At 46.3% G+C, this 21,994-nt stretch overlaps 1 protein-coding gene across 11 annotated transcripts in view; it reads left to right on the top strand.

Annotated features, from left to right (window-relative positions):
• The window catches only part of SIK3 (SIK family kinase 3), a 259,966-nt gene that overhangs the window by 201,465 nt on the left and 36,507 nt on the right, over positions 1-21,994 (top strand). For 9 of the 11 annotated variants that reach the window (XM_032358640.1, XM_032358641.1, XM_032358638.1 and 6 more), the window contains exons 7-14: positions 14,882-15,000; positions 15,539-15,649; positions 15,892-16,035; positions 16,473-16,550; positions 16,665-16,774; positions 18,255-18,408; positions 18,667-18,822; positions 21,908-21,978. In XM_032358640.1, coding sequence (XP_032214531.1) covers positions 14,882-15,000; positions 15,539-15,649; positions 15,892-16,035; positions 16,473-16,550; positions 16,665-16,774; positions 18,255-18,408; positions 18,667-18,822; positions 21,908-21,978 — 943 coding nt within the window. The remainder of the gene's footprint in view (positions 1-14,881; positions 15,001-15,538; positions 15,650-15,891; positions 16,036-16,472; positions 16,551-16,664; positions 16,775-18,254; positions 18,409-18,666; positions 18,823-21,907; positions 21,979-21,994) is intronic. The other 2 variants (XM_032358643.1, XM_032358642.1) reach the window with 2 other exon arrangements.

The raw sequence follows: 21,994 nt of genomic DNA, 5'->3' as shown, positions 1-21,994 counted from the left end.
CTGTGCTGTCCGCGCTCTGGAGTTTTGCCGCGCTAACGGACAGATGCGTGGTGGTTGCCTGTGATTTTAATTTGCAATTCCCTGATGATGTATGATGATGAACGTCTTTTCATAATGCGTATTTGCCATCTGTCGTCTTTGGTGACTTGTCTGTCCAAGTGTTTGGCCCATTTTTAAAGAAGGTTGTGTGTTTTCTTATCCTTGAATCACTCCCTACTTGCTGAAACACTTTTTTCTCACTGCTTCTCAGACACCACATTCTCTCGTTTTCCTCCTGTCTCTCTGGATTCACCTTCTCCTTCATCTGTGCCAGATTTCTCTTCCCCTGTTCATCCTTTAAGTCTTTTCTTCTTTCTACGTTCTTTCTGAGCCATCTTACCTGCCATGGCTTCTGGGAGGACTGTGATGCTCCGCCCCCTGTTAACGCCCAGTCGGCTCTCGGGCCCAGACCTCTCCTCTGGGCTGGAAGGGTGACCTGTCCCGCCCATTGCTACTGATCAACGTCACCTTGACATCTTGAATTCACATCAATAGAAACATTTCAAACCTGACTTGAACTCCCCCCATCCCTATCCTTGGTTGCCTATCCTAGTGAATGGTGGGTGTTGCCACCCGAGCAAGGCAGAAACTAGCCTAATTCCTCCCCTTCTCTCACCACTGTCACAGCTGACCAGTTACCAAATTCTGTCTGTTCAGCCCTCCTTTCCTGTGACCACTTCCTTAGGGCTTCTTGCCCAGATGAGAAATAGCCAACTAACAGCTCCCGTCCTGTCCCTCTCTGCTCCATCCTCCACATGCTGCCTGAGGACTCTTTCTGAAACAGAAATGTAGAAACAACACACACACACACAGATCTGGTCATAGCATTTTCCAGCTTAAACTTTTCAGTGCTTTGCCCCCGAAATGGTTTGCCTCTAGGCTAAAGTTCACTCCTCAGTGTCGCAGAGGCACTGACTTTCAAACATTTTGACCCTGACCGTAGTAAACAATATCTTTTATACTGTGACCTGGAACATGCGTATACCCATACTCCTGAACAGAAGTTGTTTTCCAGAAGCAAAACTTGCCTTTCTATGTGCAGTACACTCCAATATATTTTATTCTATTACATTAAAAACTGTTGATTATAACTTACTAGATTGATGTCATGACTGTTGTTTGAAAAACAGGGGTCTAGAAATGCCTTGTGACCCGATGCCTGCCAGTCCCTGTGTCTCAGCCCCCACTGTACACCTAGTCAGCCTGACTTCCTTCCAGTTCCCTGAACTGGTGATGTTCCATGGAGCATTTCCCTCTGCCCGGAATACTTCTTCCTCCCCCAACCCGACTCCACCCACTCCTGTATTCTAGAATAAGAAATCAGATGTGCTAGAAAAAGAATTGAGATAATTTCCACCAGTCTTCAGATCTCTGGGTTTGGTTTTGTTTTGTTTTAAATCATGAGACTTACCGAACTTTTTATTGTAATTACTTCTTTTATTGTACATCTTCGGCACCAGACTGAGCATAGAGAAAATATAGATGAAGCATGTTTTTTCACAGTTGTCTAGAGCCTAGCGTAGTATCTGGCATGTAGCAGGACTTAGTAAATAGTGAGTAGATAGTAAATAGAATCCTATTTAAAACCCTCCAATGGCTTGCTTTTCCACTTAGAATAAAGTTCAAAAAAGCCATTATCATGGTGGCCAGCAAGGCCCAGCGGTGACTGGCCGCCTCTTTCACATCATTTCCTGCTGCCGTGCACACAGGTTCTGAGGTTACAGAGGCATCCTTGACATCTCTCAGACTAGCCAGGCACACACGTTCCCGGTCCCTCAAGTATCCACATGGCTTGCTTCCTCGTGTCACTTGAAGTTTCTGCTTCCAAGCCTCCTCAGAGAGCCTTTTCTCTTTCCAGAACTCTGCTTCAGTTCTTACGTGGCCTGTACCACTGCCTGACCTCATCTGTGGATCGCGTCCCTATTTGCTATCCCACTGCCTCTTGACAGCATAAGCTTGTTTCTGTTCACTGATGTGTTTATTGTATTTATTTCCAGGGGTTGGGACAGTGCCAACAGTAGGGACAGTAGGCACTCAGGAAGTGTTCGGTAAATGAATGAATGAAGGCCTGCGCAGGTTCATTAAAGTGCTATCGAAACTCCTCCAGAATGTACACTGGCATTCAAATAATATCAGTAACAGCGATCGATATTTCTTTAGGACTTTCGAATTGACACAGTATTTCCTATACTTGGGCTAATTTGAGCTGGATAACTGTACACTGGAACTGATATTGATACATACTATTTTAGCATTGTGCCAATGAAGTTTAAAGAAATTGCTTGGTCTGCCTAAAGCCACACAGATAATAAATGACTAACCTAGTCCTTTATTCAGTTTTGTTTGATGACACCACACTGTTGCAAAGAAAGAGCAAGATAAACAAACCACTTCCTCTGCTTTTCCAGTGTCCACAGTACTTCCTGTGAGCAACTTGGATTCCCTCCGCCCTCCACCCCCGTCCCCTTGCATTCGGGCAAAAGATTGGTACTCCAGCCTTGCCAGAGCAGCTTCAGATAGTGGATGCTGGTAAAAAAAGTTTATCGTGCTGCCAGCCACATTTGCCTGTTAGTGCCTAGAAATAAACTATATAGCATTTTAACTACTTAGAACTAATATTTGTAATATAAGTTGACTTGAAAGTTTAAAGACTCACAGACTGTCAATATTATTACCCTAAATGTGTGGTTACTTTTTAATCCTAGACAAGTAATTCCATAAGTAGGAATAAACGTTTTCATAAAATTAAGGCCAGAAAATGAGAAACAACCCAGTCTAGGAAATGAGTAGACGGTTTTGTATTAGCATTCTGAGCCCTCCTGCCCTCAGGGACACACACAGGCTTGGCCTTGCCTAACACTATAGGCCTAAGTCTGAGGCCCAGCAGGCCATGCCGTCAAAAGGCCAAGGCATAGGAGCCAGTGAACTCGTAAGGCTGCTTAGTCTCTTCTTAGCTCAGACATCGTAGTACCATGAAGTTTCACGTGAAGGCAACCTACAGTCTGTCCCCGAGTGCCTTTCCTCCTTACATCTCTGGCTTCTGGGCACAGTGGCACCTCCCCAGAGCTCTGAGGCCAGCGCCCGTCAGCTCTGCTTCCTATGCTGTTGGAGACACTGCGATAAAGGAAAGTCCTAAAGGGCAAGAGCCTTTCTTTTCTCAGACTGTTGTCACAGACTTGAGCTGAGTTGATCCGTTTTTCTGCCTTAAGGATTTAGATGCTCCCGCAGAGCTGCTGTTCTCTAAATTAGCACTTGGGGGCCAAGTGCAGAAGGCCGCATCATCTAGCTGCCTCTAGCAGAGCTGAATTCCAGAATATCTGCAGCTGTGTGCGTCCGTGCTACCAGATGGACACAGTTAGTTCAGGAATTCTAAGCGTCTCTTTATTGTCAGTAATGTGTGGAATGAGGTGTTCTCGCAACCAGTGGGTAGCTCTGTGCCTGGGCCTGGGCCTGGGTGACTGATGCAGGTGTCCTTCCATGGGCGTCTCGAGATCTACTACAGTCCTGGCTTCCCAGTTGGAAGATAGCCATATACATGTAAAAGAGGATTTATTCGAGGCTGAACGATTGTGTACCACCCAGTTTAATGATGGATACGTCTTCCCTTCTCCCCCGGAAGAGAAGCTTCTTTATATCAGAACTGTGTTCTGTACATCTCATCTCCCATAAAACCTGACAGCACCTGCTATAGTATAAACATTCAGTAACTATTTCTTAGTGAAAAACTGAATTGTCACCACTTACCTCTAAACTCTTATGTCAGACTCTTGGGTCTTATTACTAAACAGGTAATTCACTGATGATCCCAATTATTCTCTGGTTTTATGTGCTTTTGTTATATAGGTTGTTAAGTGAGTGACCAGGTCATGTGACCCCTAGTCTTAAAAAGGTTTTGATCTATTATGGATTTGGCTTTCTGTGTCTCAAGGAAATAAGTTTGGTCCAGACCAGCGTAGTTGGATTAAAATTCTGAGACATCCTGGACAGTGGTCAGGTAAAAACCTTGAACCTAAATTACAGAAGAATTGAAAGTTGAAACTTGCTGGTTTTCGAGCTGTTACAGACGACGAGACCCTGCCTGACCACGTGTGTTGGCAGGAGCTTTCTCCGAATCCCCTCCACTGAAAGAAGCCAACAACTTAAATTTTTTGAGCACCAAACTCATTAACTACCAGTGTATTTTTTAAATTATTAAAAAAATTTTTTTTTATTATGTTATGTTATTCACCCTACGGTACGTTCGTTTTTGATGTAGTGTCCCATGATGTGTTGTTTGTGTATAACACCCAGTGCAATATAGTATATTTTTTATTATGCAGAGGCCTACTTCTTAAAGCCTAGTTGGTCTTATTCACTTACCAATTATACTCTGTGCTAGTGAATATTGTAAGATCAGTCATTCATTTAACTGAAGGGAAATTAATTTAAAGTGGAAAAACTGCCATGCCAGTGAGTGCAGAGAGATCTCTTGTGGACAATATTTTTGAGTCCTTATTGATCAGACTTCATTGTGCCTTAATTAATTGTAATACTGCATAAGCGTTTTATCCCTGGGAACGCAAGGCCCAGGCTTCCATAATGCAGCTGATGGAGACTGCCGTGCGGCTCCTGCCAAAAACCTTGTACTTCAATGCGAGCGGCTCTGACCTGATTGGCTTACTCCTCGAGAACCACACAACATCTCTCTTGGCTAAAAGCACTTCCCGTAGAGGGGATGGGACAGGAGATTAAAGGTGCTCCCCCGCCAGCGTCCAGATACTAAGGGGCTCAGCGCCCTGAAAGCAGTTCTCTCACACATTTTGGGGTGTACTCCGCCACTAGTGGGAAACCCATGTAGTGCTTTTGTGTTAGTGAATGAAGAAATCACAGGTGATATCAGGAAAGAGACAGGATCTGCCTCAGGGGTATGCAGGCACCTCTGATTTTACCTAACGTGGTAGGGAACTGCCTTACTGCTTCTTGCCCCTTGCAAGCAGACTGTCTCCGAGCTTACGGCAGCCCTACAGGGGAAAATCGAGAGGGGAAGAAAGTTCTAAGTGGGAGGACTCCAGAGCTTTGGATAGTACTTGACGTTCAGTGAATACTTTCTGTGGACCAGGCGCGGGTTGCAGTAGCTGGTTCTGTGTTTGGAACCACCTTATGAAATAGGTGACTCGTGACCTGACGGACGAGAAAATCAAGGTGTGGTAGGATGGAGTGATGGACCCTGAATCCCACGGCTAGGAAGTGGCAGGGCTGAGACCTGAACACCAGCCACCTGGCTTCAGAAACCACCTAACTATCTCTGATCATGTTTTAATTCTCAAGAAGTACATATCTGCCAAGGTATTCCAAGGATCAAGAGAGTCCTGGAATAAGTATCTTTGTCCATCTACATCAATTACATATGGAAAAAAGAGAACCAACGCTCTGTATTGGACTCGGGGGTAAAATTAAGCCAGAATTCTGTTCTACTCTAAGGATTGATATTAGGACTTAAAGCCATACTTGAATACTATTAGGGCAGTATAGGCAACAACATTCTTTTTTAAAAAATGCAAACCTCAAATTGGACAGCCTCCAGTAGAACACCGTAGCCTGCCGGGGACTCTTCGCAGTGGGGCCTGGAGGTCAGTGTCGGTCTCCCAGCCTTTAAGCCTGCGTCTCCGGATCTCTGGATCTTAATTCCAAAGCATCACAGCCACCTAGGAAAACTAGAAAATAAGGAACATTCAAGAAATAGGGGTTATTTTTCTAATAAATGGAGAGAAATGGCCAAATGCTTGTTTTCTTCTGAGTCTGCCGAAGGCTGATAAACTGCAAAAACCAAGAGAAAGTCTCTCAGCCTAAGTTTATTCATCCCCCCAAGAAGATTTGCTCAGCAGCCCCATTTTTATTTTTTATTTTTTTTTTTTTAAAGATTTTACTTATTTATTTGACAGACAGAGATCACAAGTAGGCAGAGAGGCAGGCAGAGAGAGAGAGAGGAGGAAGCAGGCTCCCCGCTGAGCAGAGAGCCCAATGCAGGACTTGATCCCAGGACCCTGAGATCATGACCTGAGCCAAAGGCAGCAGCTTAACCCACTGAGCCACCCAGGTGCCCCAGCAGCCCCATTTTTATTTGCTCAGTTGTGCCAAGCCACCTTCCCTTGGCCTCTGTGTTGAGCCACAGGAAGTGTCTCACAGGGTTTAGTTATAAGGCACTTTATTTTTATTCCAGAGCATTCTGATAATAATTTGCAGAAACCAGTGCTGTTGGGGTTGGTATTTAAGTCAAGAACTCTCCATTTTTCTTGTCTGATCTCTTACTGTCGGACCATATTTTTAGGAATTTTACGGAATACTTCAATACTGGGACTCCAGGTTTTCTTTCCCCTAAAGAACTGAAAGCAGATGATTGCAGAACAAGATTTTTTTTCCCCTGTGCCACTCCAGCACAGGAGGAGCTGATCTCAGTGCTTGTTCTTTATGAGTCAAATCTTACTACAGCCAGCACTATTGTAGATTAAGTTCCATTATATCGAATTCAGAGATTATGTATTTTCTTTAGTTGTCTAAAACTGGTTTTGGCTAGTACTTTAAATAAACACCCTTAACTAACTTGCAAGTTGGAAATGTGTATATATTTCTTTTGTGACAGTAACGTATCAAAATTAACTTTATAGAGTACAAGTCTTCAATCCCTATAGCATCATTGTTCCAGGGATATCCAATATAACAAAATTTCATTACAACAACAAAACTCCTCTGATTTTCTATGATTGTATTTAACATTTACGCAATCTCCAAATGCATCTGTAGGTCTCAGCACATTCAGTGTACGTTATTTATACATAGAAATGTCTTATTTCAAGACCATTTGTCTACTTCGTTTAGATTTTAAAATAGTCACTATGTAAAGAGGTTTGTTTGACCTTAGCTGACAGCTGACAATGACAGGGTTTCCTTGGGCATATTAAAAAACATTATTACTGGGGCTGAGTCTGCAGAGTGAGGGTGCTTTAACTCTGGCCACCTTCTTACCAAAAGAGGAGGTCTTGGCAGTAACCCCAATGATGTGTTTTTGATGGACTTTTTAATTATTTCTGTAGGATCATTATGTTGCAAAGATGGTCACACTCTTTTAACCATGATTATGATAGGACAAGGAGACGGTGGCAGATTTTATTTTCTTTCCACTAAGAAGTGCAGCATATTTGGTGGCTGGTTTTCCTTTTGGGAAAAGGAAGATAGCATTAGAGAGGAGCTATGAGACACAAACGGTCATAAGCCAGTATAGACGGCAAGGGCACAGACTCGTATCCGCCCCATTCCACTCCGCCCAGAGACTGTCACTGTAGAGCATTCATCTGTCATCTGCTCTCACAGTGTCTGTTCCCCCCTAGGACTAAGCTAGGCAAGGGGAATGAAAAACAGAATCCAGCAGTATATCCCATAGTATTCTGGTTTTGAAAAATGTATGACTTTAGTGCCATTTAACTTGAAAAAAAAAAAAAATTACAAGGTTACTTGTTTTCCAGGAAGCAGATGTTTTAGAAATTTTAATAGCCAATTTATTCTTGTTTCCTGTCTGGATTTTGAGATTTGAGAGAAATAGAGCCCTCTTTGAAATTTGAATTGCTCTGGGGAATTAAATATTATTAAGAAGTTTGTTAAAATTGTTGAAAATAAAGAACTCTTTGGAATTACCTTTGAACACACCTGGTCTCGGCTGGAATGTACTCACGTGAGACACCAGACCATCGCCTTCTTCCAAGCACCTGCAAGGAACAAGAATTTCCTGAGTAATTGCCTCTTCCTTGCATTTTTCCCGTGCCTCCTGGCACACAGATGTCTTCTGTTTCCCCAGCTCAAAGCAGTTTTATGTGGTCAGAAAGAATCTATGACTCCATTTCTTTCAGACCACTCCTCTGCCCACAGAGCCGAAAATGATTGCCTTCCCATGTCCCATCCTTTGGCATCACATGAAGGCTTGGGGACTGTGGCATTCCCTCCTGTCAGCCTGAAGAGGATGGTAATTCAGTTTCCCAGATTTCTGCCCACCCCTTCTCCTGGTCTGCGGCGCCTTGTTGGAGAAGCCCTGTTGTTTCTGGCCTTCCGTCAGTCTCCATCAGCAGCAACCCGGCTGTGTCAACGGGGTTCGCTCTTTGCTGGTGCATTTATTTTTCTTTTTTTTGAAGATTCTATTTATTTATCTGGGAGAGAGAGATAAGCATGGGGGGAGGGCTAGAGGGAGAAGCAGGCTCCCCTCTGAGCAGGTAGCCCAGTACAGGGCTTGAGCCCGGGACCTTGAGATCCTGACCTCAGCCAAAGGCAGGCGCTTAACCGACTGAGCCACCCGGACTCCCTTAACTGGTGCATTTAGTACTCACCCTGATGTTGCTGCCTTCTCAGTTCCTCGCAGTCCGTCCCTATTACCATCCCCCTTAACAAGCTAGTTCACAGCCTGCTCTTTTCTGAACTTGGCTTGTAGGTGGCTCTAACGTGACAGAGCCTGTGGAGAGTACCTGGCATTCAGTTATCAGAAAAGGAAAAATCGGTTTGATTTGCCTTTTTAAAGGTACACTAGCTACTAAGTAAGCCATCCAGGATGCTTTCATTTTAGGTGCCCTGTGAGGTACAAACTTGGGCTTTGGAGTAAGACTGACCAGAATTTGTATCCTGACTCTACCTCTTATTTTCAGGTCAAATTTCTTAACTTCTCTGATTTTTATTTTCTTTATCTATAAAATAGGTGTGATGGTAATAGGGGTTGGTGTGTGAACTAAATACTGCCTAGCATTCTGCCTAGCTTATAGATGCTCAATAAATGTTAGCAATTATTACTCAGTAATTTTTAAAAAAGATTTTATTTATTTATTTGACAAAGAGAGAGAGAGATCACAAGTAGGCTGAAAAGCAGGCAGAGGGGGAGGGAGAAGCAGACTCCCAGCCGAGCAGAGAGCCTGATGCGGGGCTCGATCCCAGGACCCTGAGATCATGATCCGAGCTGAAGGCAGTCGCTTATCCCACTGAACCACCCAGGCGCCCCTAACTCAGTAATATTTTTGAAGGAATTGCTCTATTAATCTTTCATTGCCCTCCTTCCTAATTTTTTTTTACTCTTTTCTCTTTCACTCTCACTCTATTAAATGCTAAGGATATATGATTAATACTTCCAGTCAGATGCACAGGGTTTATGGAGAAGACTTATCTGCTAAGAGGTCTGGTTTGTTGCAACAATTTTGACACTAAGACTTTGCCCACATTGCAGATATCAGTGTCTCCCCAAGCGGGAATCTTGATTTACAGGTTATTCTGTATTCTGCCTCAGACAAGATCAGCGAGTAGATGCCCCCATGTGAGGCAGAGAACTCTAAAGTTACGAGGGAAAGCCCTGGAAACCACCTGATCTGGGCTTCTGCCCCCATACACTGCCACTTCTTGGTCTTCTATGAAAGGATAGTTGTCTGCTTTTTCTGGGTGGAAGCATCGAGAAGGCCTATTCTCTTGTGGATTCTTGCGATCCACTGAGGAAAGTGTTCAGAGGAACTGTGGCAGGCTTGCAGTCCAGTACTTCTCTCGTTGACCTTCTGGAGGGCTGTCAGCCTGTCCGGTGTTGTGGTGGGCACTGGGGTACACAGCTCAGGCAGACACAGGCTCCGTCCTTATGGGACTCCTGGTCTTCCTCATGTAATGCTGGGAGCCCTTCTAGTGACATCTCAGAAGCCAGCCTCGGATTCAGCACGTCTAGTAATAATAAGTATGCAATTTCCCAAGACAGATCATTCTGGTTTCATAGTTACATGGTTTTTCAGAGCTAGAGGGGACCATGGAGGTCATCGTCTCCAGGATAGTTGTTTCTGGACTTAACTTCGCAAGTGAACTTTTACTCAGAACACTAATCTATAAAATGGGTAAAATTAGCTGTGCCACAGGTGCGTCTGTGCCCACTGGACGGCCCCTTTCGCATCCCTAAGGGGCCCCTCCTCAGATCCCTCACACCCTGACCCAGGAATTTGGATCACCTCTAACAATTAGGTAGACTTGTCCTACGTTGAACTTGTGACTTCCCATTATCCAGATTCAGGCCCCTGGAACAGCCCAGGATAAAACCCCTTCTGGTACTTGAAGAGCACACAGTATTCCCCTTGCTGCTGGCCTACATCTTCTCATCTGGAAGATGAATTGGGCTCCAGGCCTTTCATCTTCAGGGCCATGTTCTCAAACTTTGGGTCCGGAAAGTCTTTCTGAAGTTCTCATTTCTTCTGGGCTGGAAACTAGAGACAGAACTTCTGTCAACTATCTTTGATGAATTTGAAGTGGGTTTTTAATTCCCCTTCCTCACTCTTTACTTCCCCCACACCCTCGCCCCCCGACCCAGATGGAATGCTTTGACCCTCTTAGAGAAAAACCGTTTATCACCAAGTTTTGAAAAGTAAAAAGGTGTGAAGGACCTGGCCCTCTTAGATGGAATGACACGGGCAATCTCCACGTAATTCCCATTTTAGGGCCTGGCCTGACAGCAGCTCTGTGTCCCCGGAGCCTTCCAAACGCCTGTCAGCACCGCAGGGCAGGGCCCAAGCAGGGGCCACCCTTTAGTTAGAGCTGGTGGCAGATCGAGTTTCAGGGCCCCAGGGCGATCTGCACTGTGGAGACCGCCTGGCGTCTTGTGTGGAGCAGATGGAAGCCGAGTCTGACGGCGCTGCTGGCAGTGGGTTTCCGCATGGCCCAGAGGGCTGCAGTGTCGGGCCCCAGCCGAGCGAGGGGATGAGGGACCGGGCCACCGGCGACATGAAAATAGAGGACTTGGCAGCTGGAAAAGTGGATGCGTGTACCCTTTCATCAGAGGCCCTAGCTTCCTTCCACTTATTTTAATTGACTGTCGCCGTGGTTGCTTGTGGTATTAAGTTGGGAGCATTGGTTACTGTTGTTTTCACCCTCTGTCCATATTTTATGTAGAACGGTGTGTTCAAATCGAGCTTGAATTTAATTTCGTGAGCTATGTAGGACACTTAGGAAGTATGAGTTGATGATAATATCTGGCTTTCTGCATTTTGTCATTTTTTACCATCTGTGCAACACATGGAAAGTGTGAGATTTCTGTTCCTTTGCATGAGGGGTATTACGGAGGGCATACAAGATAAAAACTTGTCTCCTGGGTGTCGCCACTGCCACCCGAGGCCTTAACCTGGGACCTGTAGACATCAGGGGAATATCGATGGCATGATTTGGGGGTTCCTTGAACAGACTGAAGTTACACGCAAATTTTTGTGTATAAATTCTTGCTCGTGTTTTTCTGGAGAGTTTTCAAGGCATCTGAAACCAAATAATGATTAAGGATGACTGAATAAAGTTTTCAAGATCCTGAAACTGAACTAGCTACATCTTCTAAGCAAGGCTTATTATACTGGTGTTCATTTCTTTTGTTTTTAAAGAAATTGCTTTGAAAATCCTGTTTTAAAGCAAGCCTGTGACTGAACGTCATCCTGCCTTGGTCATCTGATTGAGGACTGACGTGGTTACCTTTTATGCACTCCATGCGGTGTGGGAACTGAAAGAAAACAGAACGGCGCCATCTAGAGGCGTGAACAAAAATCTCACCACTTTCTAGTCCGGCCCAGGCCGCCTCCTCACCTGGGGTCTTTAGTTGTAGTAACTTTTTCTTTCCTTCTTTCTTTTGTTTAAAGTAGGCTTCATGCACCCAGCATGGAACCCAACATGGGGCTTGAACTCATGACCCTGAGATCAAGACCTGAGCTGGGACCAAGAGTTGGACGTTCAACTGATGGAGCCTCCTAGGCGCCCACTTGTAGTAACTTTTTAAGTCTTGAACATTTTTTTCTTCTCAAGTAACTGCAGATCACAGAGGTGTGTGTCAAAGATATTTGTAATCTATACAAATGCTCCAGTTGTGGGGTGTAGTCTGGCTACACTGGAAACATAATTTTAATAAAAGTATAATGTGGTAGATGGCACTTACTCTTTCATAGGCATATAGGTCTTAGGATCTACACTGCATTTGAATATACTTTTAATTCTAAAGCAGGAACAAACTGATGCCTGCTATAAAATCATTTTGATATGGGCACTTTCTTTTAAAGCAAGAATAAAATCAGAATTGAGTACATTGTCTTAATTACCCTATGTATTCTTTTTAGCATGATGATGTAGAATGGTGTTTGCCACACGGTGCCGAAACTGTGGGGTTGCAGGTTGAATTCACTCTGGAAAAATAGATCAAACAGGATTTATATCTACATGAAGACGTATCAAGGGCGGTTCGGAGCCTCTCTCTCCAGCCCCAGCCCTGCCATTACTTTGCAATGTCAAGCACGTTCACTTGTTTCTTCTTTTATACAGGGGCTAATAATAGAAGCTAATTTAGGGTTGTTGAGAGGAGTAAATGAAATAAAGTTGTTAAGCACAGGGCCTTGGACATAAAAAGTCTTTTAAAATTAGCACTGATCAGTTACTGCTCTCATCACTGGCCAGTGTTATTTTCAGGACCAATGTCATGAAATGGAAACTGTTTTAAAACCTGTGTCTTACAGAGAATTTTGTAGCTTTTTAAAAAAGTATCTTTTTTTTTTTCATTGAAACATAATTGACGTACAACACTGTAGTAGTCGCAGGCGTACAACACAGTGATTCAGCATTTATATGCATTATGCGCGATCACCACGAGAATCTAGCTACCATCCCTCGTGGCCATGAAGAAGTTATGCTGTCCTTACTGTATTCTCGATGGTGTACCTTGCTTGTTCACTTCTTATTTCTTTTGTAAGTGGAAATGTATGCCTTTTAGTCCCCTCCCCAACTCACCCACCCCCTCGCTTTACTCCCCCCAAATGTATATAGTTTTAAAAAGCATTTTCACAAATACAATCTTGTTTGATTAGAGTTTCAATAAATATTGATTCGTATTCTCGGTGGCTATGGGTTGAGCTCCAGTTAGGTATCATCCCATGATAATCCCATGATGGAAATTTGGTACCAGAAACATCAGTAAGAAAGACACGGGCCTTCCATTGCAATGAGAGAGCCAGACAAGAAGGCAGTAAATCAGATGGCTTTAAAAGAAGTCGATCGTGTGGAGAAAATTCTTGTGGTGTGGATGGATGTGGAGAAAATTCTTGTGGTGTGGATGGAGGGTCACTGGAGGCCCACTTGACATCGATGAGGTGGCTGGAAAGAGCTTTCTGAGGAAGTGGCATTTGAGTCCTCTCGAGTGACAGGAGCCAAATGCTTGAGGGTCCGAGGAAGCAGTGAGTGGAAACGCCGCTGGTGGGCGTGTGTGTGCCAAGCGGTGCACAGTCCAGAGAGAACACCTGAGCCGCCAGAGGGACTGCGGCAGGAGGGGGCCCAGCTGCAGAGATGGGGGCCTGGGGGCCGGGGACTTTGTACTTCGTTCTCTGGGATGTGGGAAGAGACTGGAGAGTTGTAGGCAAGGTGGTGCTAACTCAGATTTCTGTTTTAGAAATGTGCCCTTTGCTTCTCTGCGGAGAACAAGTTACAAAGGAGCAAGGGCGGACAAGTTACAAAGGAGCAAGGGCAGACGTGGAAAGACCAGCTGGGAGACTTTGGCAGTAGTCCAAGCAAGAGATGATGGGGGCTTGGCTGAAGGTGTCAAAATTATTGGCTAGGAGTTCGGATCCTGCCCACAGCTCTGCACAGTCCAGAGGCAGCATGACGCGTGGTTAAGGGCAGCGGCCAAAGCGTCCAACTGTCCGTTTGAAATCTGACTTCATGAGATCTTAGACACAGTGCTTGACTCCTCTGTGCCTCTTTGTTACCATCTCTAAAGTGGCAGCGATGATGGGACCTTCCCACTAGGATGGCCGTGAGGTGCAAAAGAGAGAAAACTCGTTGTCAAGTGCTCCCGAGAGTGTCTGCTAATACGGCTCGCTCCTGTCAGCGCTGCCACCTCCAAACACAAGTACCACTCCCTCACCATCCTCTACACACAGCGCACACCTGAGGAAACTTAGAGCATGGTTCTGAAATCGGAATACGGGGTCCTTGCTCGTGAATCCGTTGTACGTTCTGTAGCATGGCGTGTAGTACGAGCCATTGAAGAACGATACTGACCTGGTTATCGGTAGCTCAGAGCCCGGTTGTATGCACCTGTGAAGGTCTCAATGCACATTGAGGAAATGATAAATAAGGCTGGCAGCAAGTCCTGGGTGTGTAGGGAGCATCTGGAGCCTCTCAACCCCACACCGTCAGAAATTTAAATGCTGAGGTTTGAAGAGAGCTCTAGACACTGAGCCAGAAGCATTAGTAGGTCTGTAGTAATACGCACAGGAAGGCAGAACTGAATGTTTCGAGGACCTTGTAAGATACTCTTTAGAGGACATTCAATTCTTTTTTTTTTTTTTTTAAAGACTTGTTTATTCATTTTAGAGAGAGCACGCATGTGTGAGTGCACAGGCTGGAGGGGCAGGGAGAGGGAGAGAATCTCAAGCAGACCCCGTGCTGAGCCTGGAGCCTGACGTGGGGCTCCGTCCCAGCACCCTGGAAACAGGACCTGAGCCGAAACCAAGAAGTCAGATGATTAACCGACTGTGCCACCCAGGTGTCCCTAGAGGACATTCAGTTATGTGTTAAATGGGGCCGGACAGTGTATAAATACGTGAGACCCCCGGAGTATCCCTAAACTGTCCTGTCAAACTTGTAATGAAGGCATTAACCCAACTTTTCTTCGCCACTTCCTGCCTTTGCCCGGTCCCTCGTGGAGTGAACAGTGACAGCGGTGAGGAGCAGGAGAGAGAAGGGAGAAGCAGGGGGCTGGAGAGTCCGTCTGCTTGCCTGACCTCGAGCTCCTCAGCCGCCCCGGTGTCCCTGTCGCCAAGGCTGAAGGCGGCCCCTTTGTCTGTTGCAGAGTGCGAGCACCTGATCCGCCATATGCTGGTGTTAGACCCCAGCAAGCGCCTCTCCATGGAGCAGATCTGCAAGCACAAGTGGATGAAGCTGGGCGATGCCGATCCCAGCTTTGACCGGGTGAGCTGAGTCCTGCGCGCCTCGGGGGGCCTCGGCGGGGAGCTCCTGCTCTCCTTTTCACATGAGATCGTAGTCATGCCTGGACTGCAAAAGAGCGGGTGCTGGGAGCAAACTGCCCTGTGTCACCGAAGCAGGAGGGAATTTTAAAGCAGCTGGGCTGCCAGAGAGTAGCCATCCCAGTTGCTTGCCACTTGCCCCCAAATCATAGTCCCTCCTTGGCTTTTGAAACCGTAGAGCCCACATTCCTGCAACTCCCCGACCCCAGGGACAGCTCCTTCCTCTTGTCCTTGTGTTTTACGCTCAGTGGCTTCCGCAGCGCAGCTTTATTTAAACCATTTTGGCCATCCCGAAGGACCTCAGTGAAACAGGGATCTTGTCTGCTGGCAGCTGAGGACCTAGAACTTTCTTGCTTAGGCTTTGTCTGAGGCCAAAAATATCCCAAGCTTGGGGGACAGAACAGCTAGTTCCTAATAGGTGACCTGCCATCCCTGCATGGTTAACTGGGGCTTTGATAGCTTGACTCTTTTTAATGTCACAGTTAATAGCTGAGTGCCAGCAGCTGAAGGAAGACAGACAGATAGACCCCCTGAATGAGGACGTCCTCTTGGCCATGGAGGACATGGGACTGGACAAAGAGCGGACGCTACAGGTATCTCTAAAGGCGTGGAGGACAAAGCGAGGGGTAGCCGTAGTCCGTCTGTCCTGCCTTTTCCACTTTTTTCTCCCTCCTGGGAACTTTCCCTTATCTTCCTGTTCTTCTTCCTCGACCCCTCTCTTGAGCCTCGACAAGAAGGTGCTTTGGTCTGCTGATGTACTACTACTGAGAGGGTTTTGGTTATTGACATGACATTTCACCAGGGTTTCTCACTCTTTTCCCTTCTCCCTTGGTAGTCGTTAAGATCAGATGCCTACGATCACTATAGTGCGATCTACAGCCTGCTGTGTGATCGACATAAGAGACACAAAACCCTGCGTGTCGGAGCACCTCCTGGCATGCCCCGAGCCATGGCCTTTCAAGCACCAGTCAATGTCCAGGTGGGCAATCACTCCAGTGACCTGAATCAGGACAAGTGGCACCGGGGAGGAGGGGACGGTTAGCCAGCGCTCGCTCACTCACTCCAAGAGAGTTTCCTCCTCTTCTTTACCTCCATCCTCTCCTGTCTGTCATGTCTTCCTTTGTCAGAGGTCAAGCAAAGGTTGGAACTTCTTTGACAGAGAGGATGGAAGGGTATTCCAGTACTCAGGATGGACAACAAGAGTTGCATTTTGTTTTTTAATTAAAGAAACAGCCAATCATTGAGAGAGACTGTTTTCCCTAAAGAATGCTTCCTTGTTGTAGCTTCTAAGGGCAGAGGAACCAAAGACTCAGAGGTAGAAACATAGACTTTAGCAACAAAGAATCCTTTGAAAGAGCGTCATTATTTCCACCTAGCGTGTAAGACAAGAGTGTATACGTATGTGCTGCTTTCTAGGCGGAGCAGGCCGGTACCACTATGAACATCAGCGTTCCCCAGGTGCAGCTGATCAACCCAGAGAACCAGATCGTGGAGGCAAGTAGCTGTCAGCCGAAACCACTTTCTTCCCCGTATCTTTGCTTCCTTTCCTGGCTTCCCATTTTAAATTCCTTTTTATTTCTAATTTGATCGTATTTCTTTCCACCTCAGCCGGATGGGACCGTGAACTTGGACAGCGATGAGGGTGAAGAGCCCTCCCCTGAAGCCCTGGTCCGCTATTTGTCCATGAGGAGGCACACGGTGGGCGTGGCTGACCCCCGGTGAGTATCTGACCAAGAGCCCTGAGTACTTCCTCCTCAGAGAATTCCCACCCGACTTGGAGTCCCTACTGTGGCTCATTTTTTCTACTTCATTCTACCTCCTGGATGAGATCGAATCCAGTGGCCGAGATATGTTTTTCTAACCCAATTAATCACAATACTTCGGTGAGGAACATGGTAATGTCTTGGCTCACTAAAATGGAGATCTTCTGATCTAAGTCACATAAAAGGACCCCTTAAAATTCATCCGAGTTTAACAGCTTTTAGAGATATTGTTTACTACATGTTCTAAGGCACGACTCATTGAAGAAGGGAGGACAAATGGTACGGTGTAATTTATGTAAGTTAAAAATTAAATTAAGTGAGCAAGACTCCAAAAACATACCAAGTAAGTACCGTTTTCCCAAAACGGTCCTTCGGTATGCTCTCCAACGCCCTTACACGGGAAATGTACCGAAGGCCGGCTCTCTGTTTTTGTTCTACATTTGAAGACTTTCAACATTAAAAATAGCCTTACCTCTTCTCTGGATATTTCCTTTACTGTGCTGGGAAGAGAAGGTTATGGCAAGAGTTCTCCTGAGAGTTCAATTAGAAATTTGAGCTTCCTTTGGGGGACTTTGAGGGACCTTGCCCAGGATTTAAGGGTACATCCTTCTAGAGAAGGACGATATCCCTTGCACGGCAGCTTGGGTGAGAGGGAAGATCAGTCTCTACATACTCAAAGGATCCCTTAGTTTCCACGGATTAGCGGACTGCTCTTTCCCCCACCTCCTTCCCCTCTTATAAATATAAACCTTTTTTCTCTGAGTGGTTTCCAAAAAAGCCTCCCGAGGCCGGCTGGTTGTTTGCTTTACGTTTCTCATTCTCGGCCTGTGATCAAACAGGCAATAGGGGAACATTCTGGCTTCAAAGACCCTGTCAGCTGCACAGGGGCGGAGTCCTGTGTCACTCTGTTCACGGAAAGATCTCTTATTTCAACGTGTGCTGTCAGCCTTACCGTTGGGGCCCAAGAGCCCTGCACGTCCACCACTTATCTGTCCCATCAGCTCCGATGGGAGTAATTGCATTCCTTCCCTGGTGAATCAGTTGCTACTTCGTGCAGCCATTGTTTGAGTGGATGGTGTGTGTCCTCCAGAAGCTCACTGCTCACCTCCAGGCTTTGAAAACCCAAATTGGAGTGGTGCCAGGATTTCCTCTTGGCTCAGAGCTATTGGTTTTACATGACTGGTCAACGAAGAATAGCAATCCCCAGTCCCAACTGGGAAAATGGCAGAGAGCCACATTCCGTGTACCAGGCTTCTACTCACTTTGGGGTCTTTGAGGTACAAATTCAGGAGGAAAGTGAAAAACTAAAACAACCACCACCACCACCACCACAACAAAACTTGTGCTGAATTTAACAGTTTCATCAGTTTGAGAATATCAGCATGTTGGAGTGAGACAATTAACCAAACTTCTCTGTCATCCTGTTTCCTATCAGCACGGAAGTTCTGGAAGATCTGCAGAAGCTCCTGCCTGGCTTTCCTGGAGTCAACCCGCAGGCTCCGTTCCTGCAGGTGGCCCCTAACATGAACTTCATGCACAACCTGTTGCCCATGCAAAATTTGCAACCGACGGGGCAGCTTGAGTACAAGGTACCCAGATGTGGGACAGGGCTTACCCGCAGAGAAATTTGAGCTTCCTTTGGGGGACTTTGAGGGACCTTGCCCAGGATTTAAGGGTACATCCTTCTAGAGAAGGACGATATCCCTTGCACGGCAGCTTGGGTGAGAGGGAAGATCAGTCTCTACATACTCAAAGGATCCCTTAGTTTCCACGGATTAGCGGACTGCTCTTTCCCCCACCTCCTTCCCCTCCTCACCACCCCCTCCTGCCCACTCTGCTTGCGACAGGAGCAATCCCTCTTACAGCCGCCCACCCTACAGCTGCTGAATGGAATGGGCCCCCTCGGCCGGAGGGCATCAGACGGAGGAGCCAACATCCAGCTACATGCCCAGCAGCTGCTGAAGCGCCCACGGGGACCCTCCCCACTTGTCACCATGACACCAGTGAGTAGCGGCAAGAGGCCCCGCCTACTTTCTCAAAGGCTTTTGGTAAAGAAGCTGTGGGCCTGGGGCTGGGAACCCAGGTCACCCACCTAGATGTCTGAATTTCTTCTTCCTCTAAGCTTATGGTGCTCAGTGTATTCCCATTTTCTTCAGGCTCGTAGAATTTTCCAGACTTAATTTTTGGCTAACTTCTTTGCTTAACCAAACAGCTGCCACTCGAGTCCGCACCTGGAGAGGCTCATCCTCAGTGGGCCACTTCTGGGCTCCGCTGCTAGGTGCCACCACAGCCCTACAGCCCGGAGGTGGAGTCCCTGTGGCCTGATGGACTCAGCCCTCTCCTGGTAACGCCTCCCGGCTCGAGGACCGTGGTGCCTAACCATTTGCTCTAGAACAAACTGCCCCAGTTCTCCATTGATGAGCACGGCTTTGCATTTTTGGTACAACCTCAATCACTCAGTCATTTGGCTTTCATAAGCTCTAACCTAATCAGGCGGTGTCTCTCAACCCCATCTTTTTTAATATATATAATGGTCACATTCAAAGATTCTTTTCCTCTGCTAGGTTCTGTTTATTTTCAGTTCTTTTCTTGTCATAGATAAACCTTCGTTCGTTCATGCTCACGGGCCGGTACGAATGGGTGCTAATCATATGCACAGCCCTCCCTGGGTGTTTCTAGAGCAGTGCTTCTCAACCTACTGCTTGTGGAGGACCTTTCTCCCCTTCCACCCCTTATGGGATTAATACCTTTGTAAAATACAACAAAAGTGAATTGTTAGAGAAAAATTTTAAAACCTACAAAATATAAGGCTAAATTTTCAGCAGACAAAATCACCCCATTAAATTGCTCTAGAAGTTTCTAAAAGCTTACTCTTTACTTCTGTACTAACTCTGTCACGGATTGGTAACAAAACAGTGTATGGACTGATATGGGCCCAGCACGGGCCACCCTTTCAGTAACAAGCCTGTTGGGAAGAGGAAAAGATCGTGTTCATAGTTGTTGGCTCATCATATTGAGAATACAGGATCAGCGTTATGTTCAGTGTTGGAATAACAGTGAAGGACCATGTGTGAGTAAGTGCCTGAGTGATTCTCGTGGACCAGGAGATGGCAGTGGCATTCAGGGACCTGCCAGATCAGGGCAGGTTATGAAGGACCAGGAACAGCTTTGTGGGAGATGGACTGACTACCTCTGTCCACTGTAACTGCTTGCACCAAGGTCACTATCAAACTTCTGTTCATAAATCCGGTGGATGTTTTTTATCTTTCGGGCCTTTTAACTATATCAGTCTCTGTTGACCATTCTTTCTCTTGGAAGTACTGTCTTCTTTCGGCTTCTGTGATACCACATTCTCATTTTCTTCCTGCCTCTCCTTTTCACGTTCTCTTTCTGCTTGTTCTTTGAAGTTGGTGAAACCCCAATTTTATCTTAGGTCCTGTTTCCATCTCATTTTGCATACGCTGTCTGGCTGATCTTGTCTGCTCCTATAATTTCTGTTAACCAAATGATCTCCAGCCAAGAACGCTCTTTTCTTCTGAGTTCTCCACTTTGTAGAGATGACCGCCGACCGCGTGGGTTTAGTTGGTTATCCCGCTAGTACTCGACATGTCCTCAGATTTGAATTTGACATGTCCTCAGATGACTGCATGTAACCTGTTTCTCCCCCTGGGTGGCAGTGACAGGCACTGTCATTCTCCTGGTCACACAAGCTAGGAATGTGGAATTTCTCTTTAACTCTTCCCTCCCCCTCATCCCCATATCCGGTCAGTTACCCAGCACCTTCTGTCTGTCCCCCTCCATTGCTCCGTCCTTTCGTCACTGTCATCCTTTGCTGAGACTAACACAGGGGCCTCCTCACTAGCCTCCTTGCCTCCAGCCTTTCCTCCTCATCCCCACCACCAGCCCTTTCTACACTGCTACTCAAGGAAGCTGGCTCTCTAGAGCATACACCTTGTAACATCACATCCTGCCGAAAACCCTTTAGTGAATCACCACCACTCTTCCTCAAAATATACTTCTTAATGTGGCATACCAGGCCCTCCGTAACTGGCTGCCCTCCCTCTCCTACCTCACCTGTCGCCCCTTCCTGCCTGACCCTGTTCACTCCAGTCTCATGGAACTATAGTAAGGGATCTGTACAGCCTGGCATTTAAACAACGAAATTATTCCCAAAGTTTTCATTCTGTCTTATAATGGTCTTCCATTGTTTTAAAAAGCTCTTTCATAATAATCAAAGTAGGACTTGTTTTGCTCTAGTGCCTGAGGTGTGGTGACTATGTGGGCCCCCAGGCTGAGAGGGGCTGTGAAGGGCGCACAGCCCACGAAAGTTCTCACGTAGGAGAGCCACAGTGATGCATGCCACGTACGTGTTGTGGCGAGGCGTAGCTCTTTTAAAGCACTGAATTGCAACTACACAATTCTGTGTTGTGTACCAAAGTGTACTTTTAAAAAACCATGGTGCTTTTTTGGCACGAAAGGCATCGAAACGCTGGTGATAACACTAATACGAAACAGCAGGCCAGTTCCTAGACGTTCAGGTAAACAAGCTCCTACTATATTTTCAGGCCCTCAGACACCTTCAGACACCTTCAGGCCTTCTCTTTTCTCTCAGCCTAGAAACCCCAAAGGCTCGTGAGCCTTCTCCTCTCTGCATGGCCAGCTCCTGCCTACCCTTCAGGTTTCGGTGAAGTGTCACGTCCTCCAAGATGCTTTCCTCGATGCCCAAGGGCCCCAGTAGAGGACCCTGTGATTGTCTGCTTCCTTGTCTCCGTCCTCCATGGGACTGTAAAATGAGGGCGAGAACTGTATTTGCTAATTCACATTTCGTCCCGGAACATGGTAGGCATCCAGCTGTTTGTTGGATGAGTGAACGGAGATGAATCAGAGGAAGAAATGCAAATTAAAATCACCTGAACAAGGTAAAAATGGAAAGCTAGAGAGGCATATGAAAGTTCTGCATAAATCGGGGGCCCTAGAAGAGTTTTGTAAATAAAACATACAGAAAGGCCTGTCCCCAGCCGGGTTTCCAGAACAAGCGTATTCCAGAAGAAGCGCCACCTTGAGCTTTTCCTTCCTGTCTCCCTGCAGGCAGTGCCAGCAGTTACCCCTGTGGACGAGGAGAGCTCGGACGGGGAGCCAGATCAGGAAGCCGTGCAGAGGTAATGTGACATCTGG

The sequence above is a fragment of the Mustela erminea genome, chromosome 9 (genome assembly GCF_009829155.1).
Source record: "Mustela erminea isolate mMusErm1 chromosome 9, mMusErm1.Pri, whole genome shotgun sequence".
Classification (NCBI taxonomy): domain Eukaryota; kingdom Metazoa; phylum Chordata; class Mammalia; order Carnivora; family Mustelidae; genus Mustela; species Mustela erminea.
Note: the sequence above shows the minus strand (reverse complement) of the source record. Positions and strands in the feature narration are given on the sequence as shown.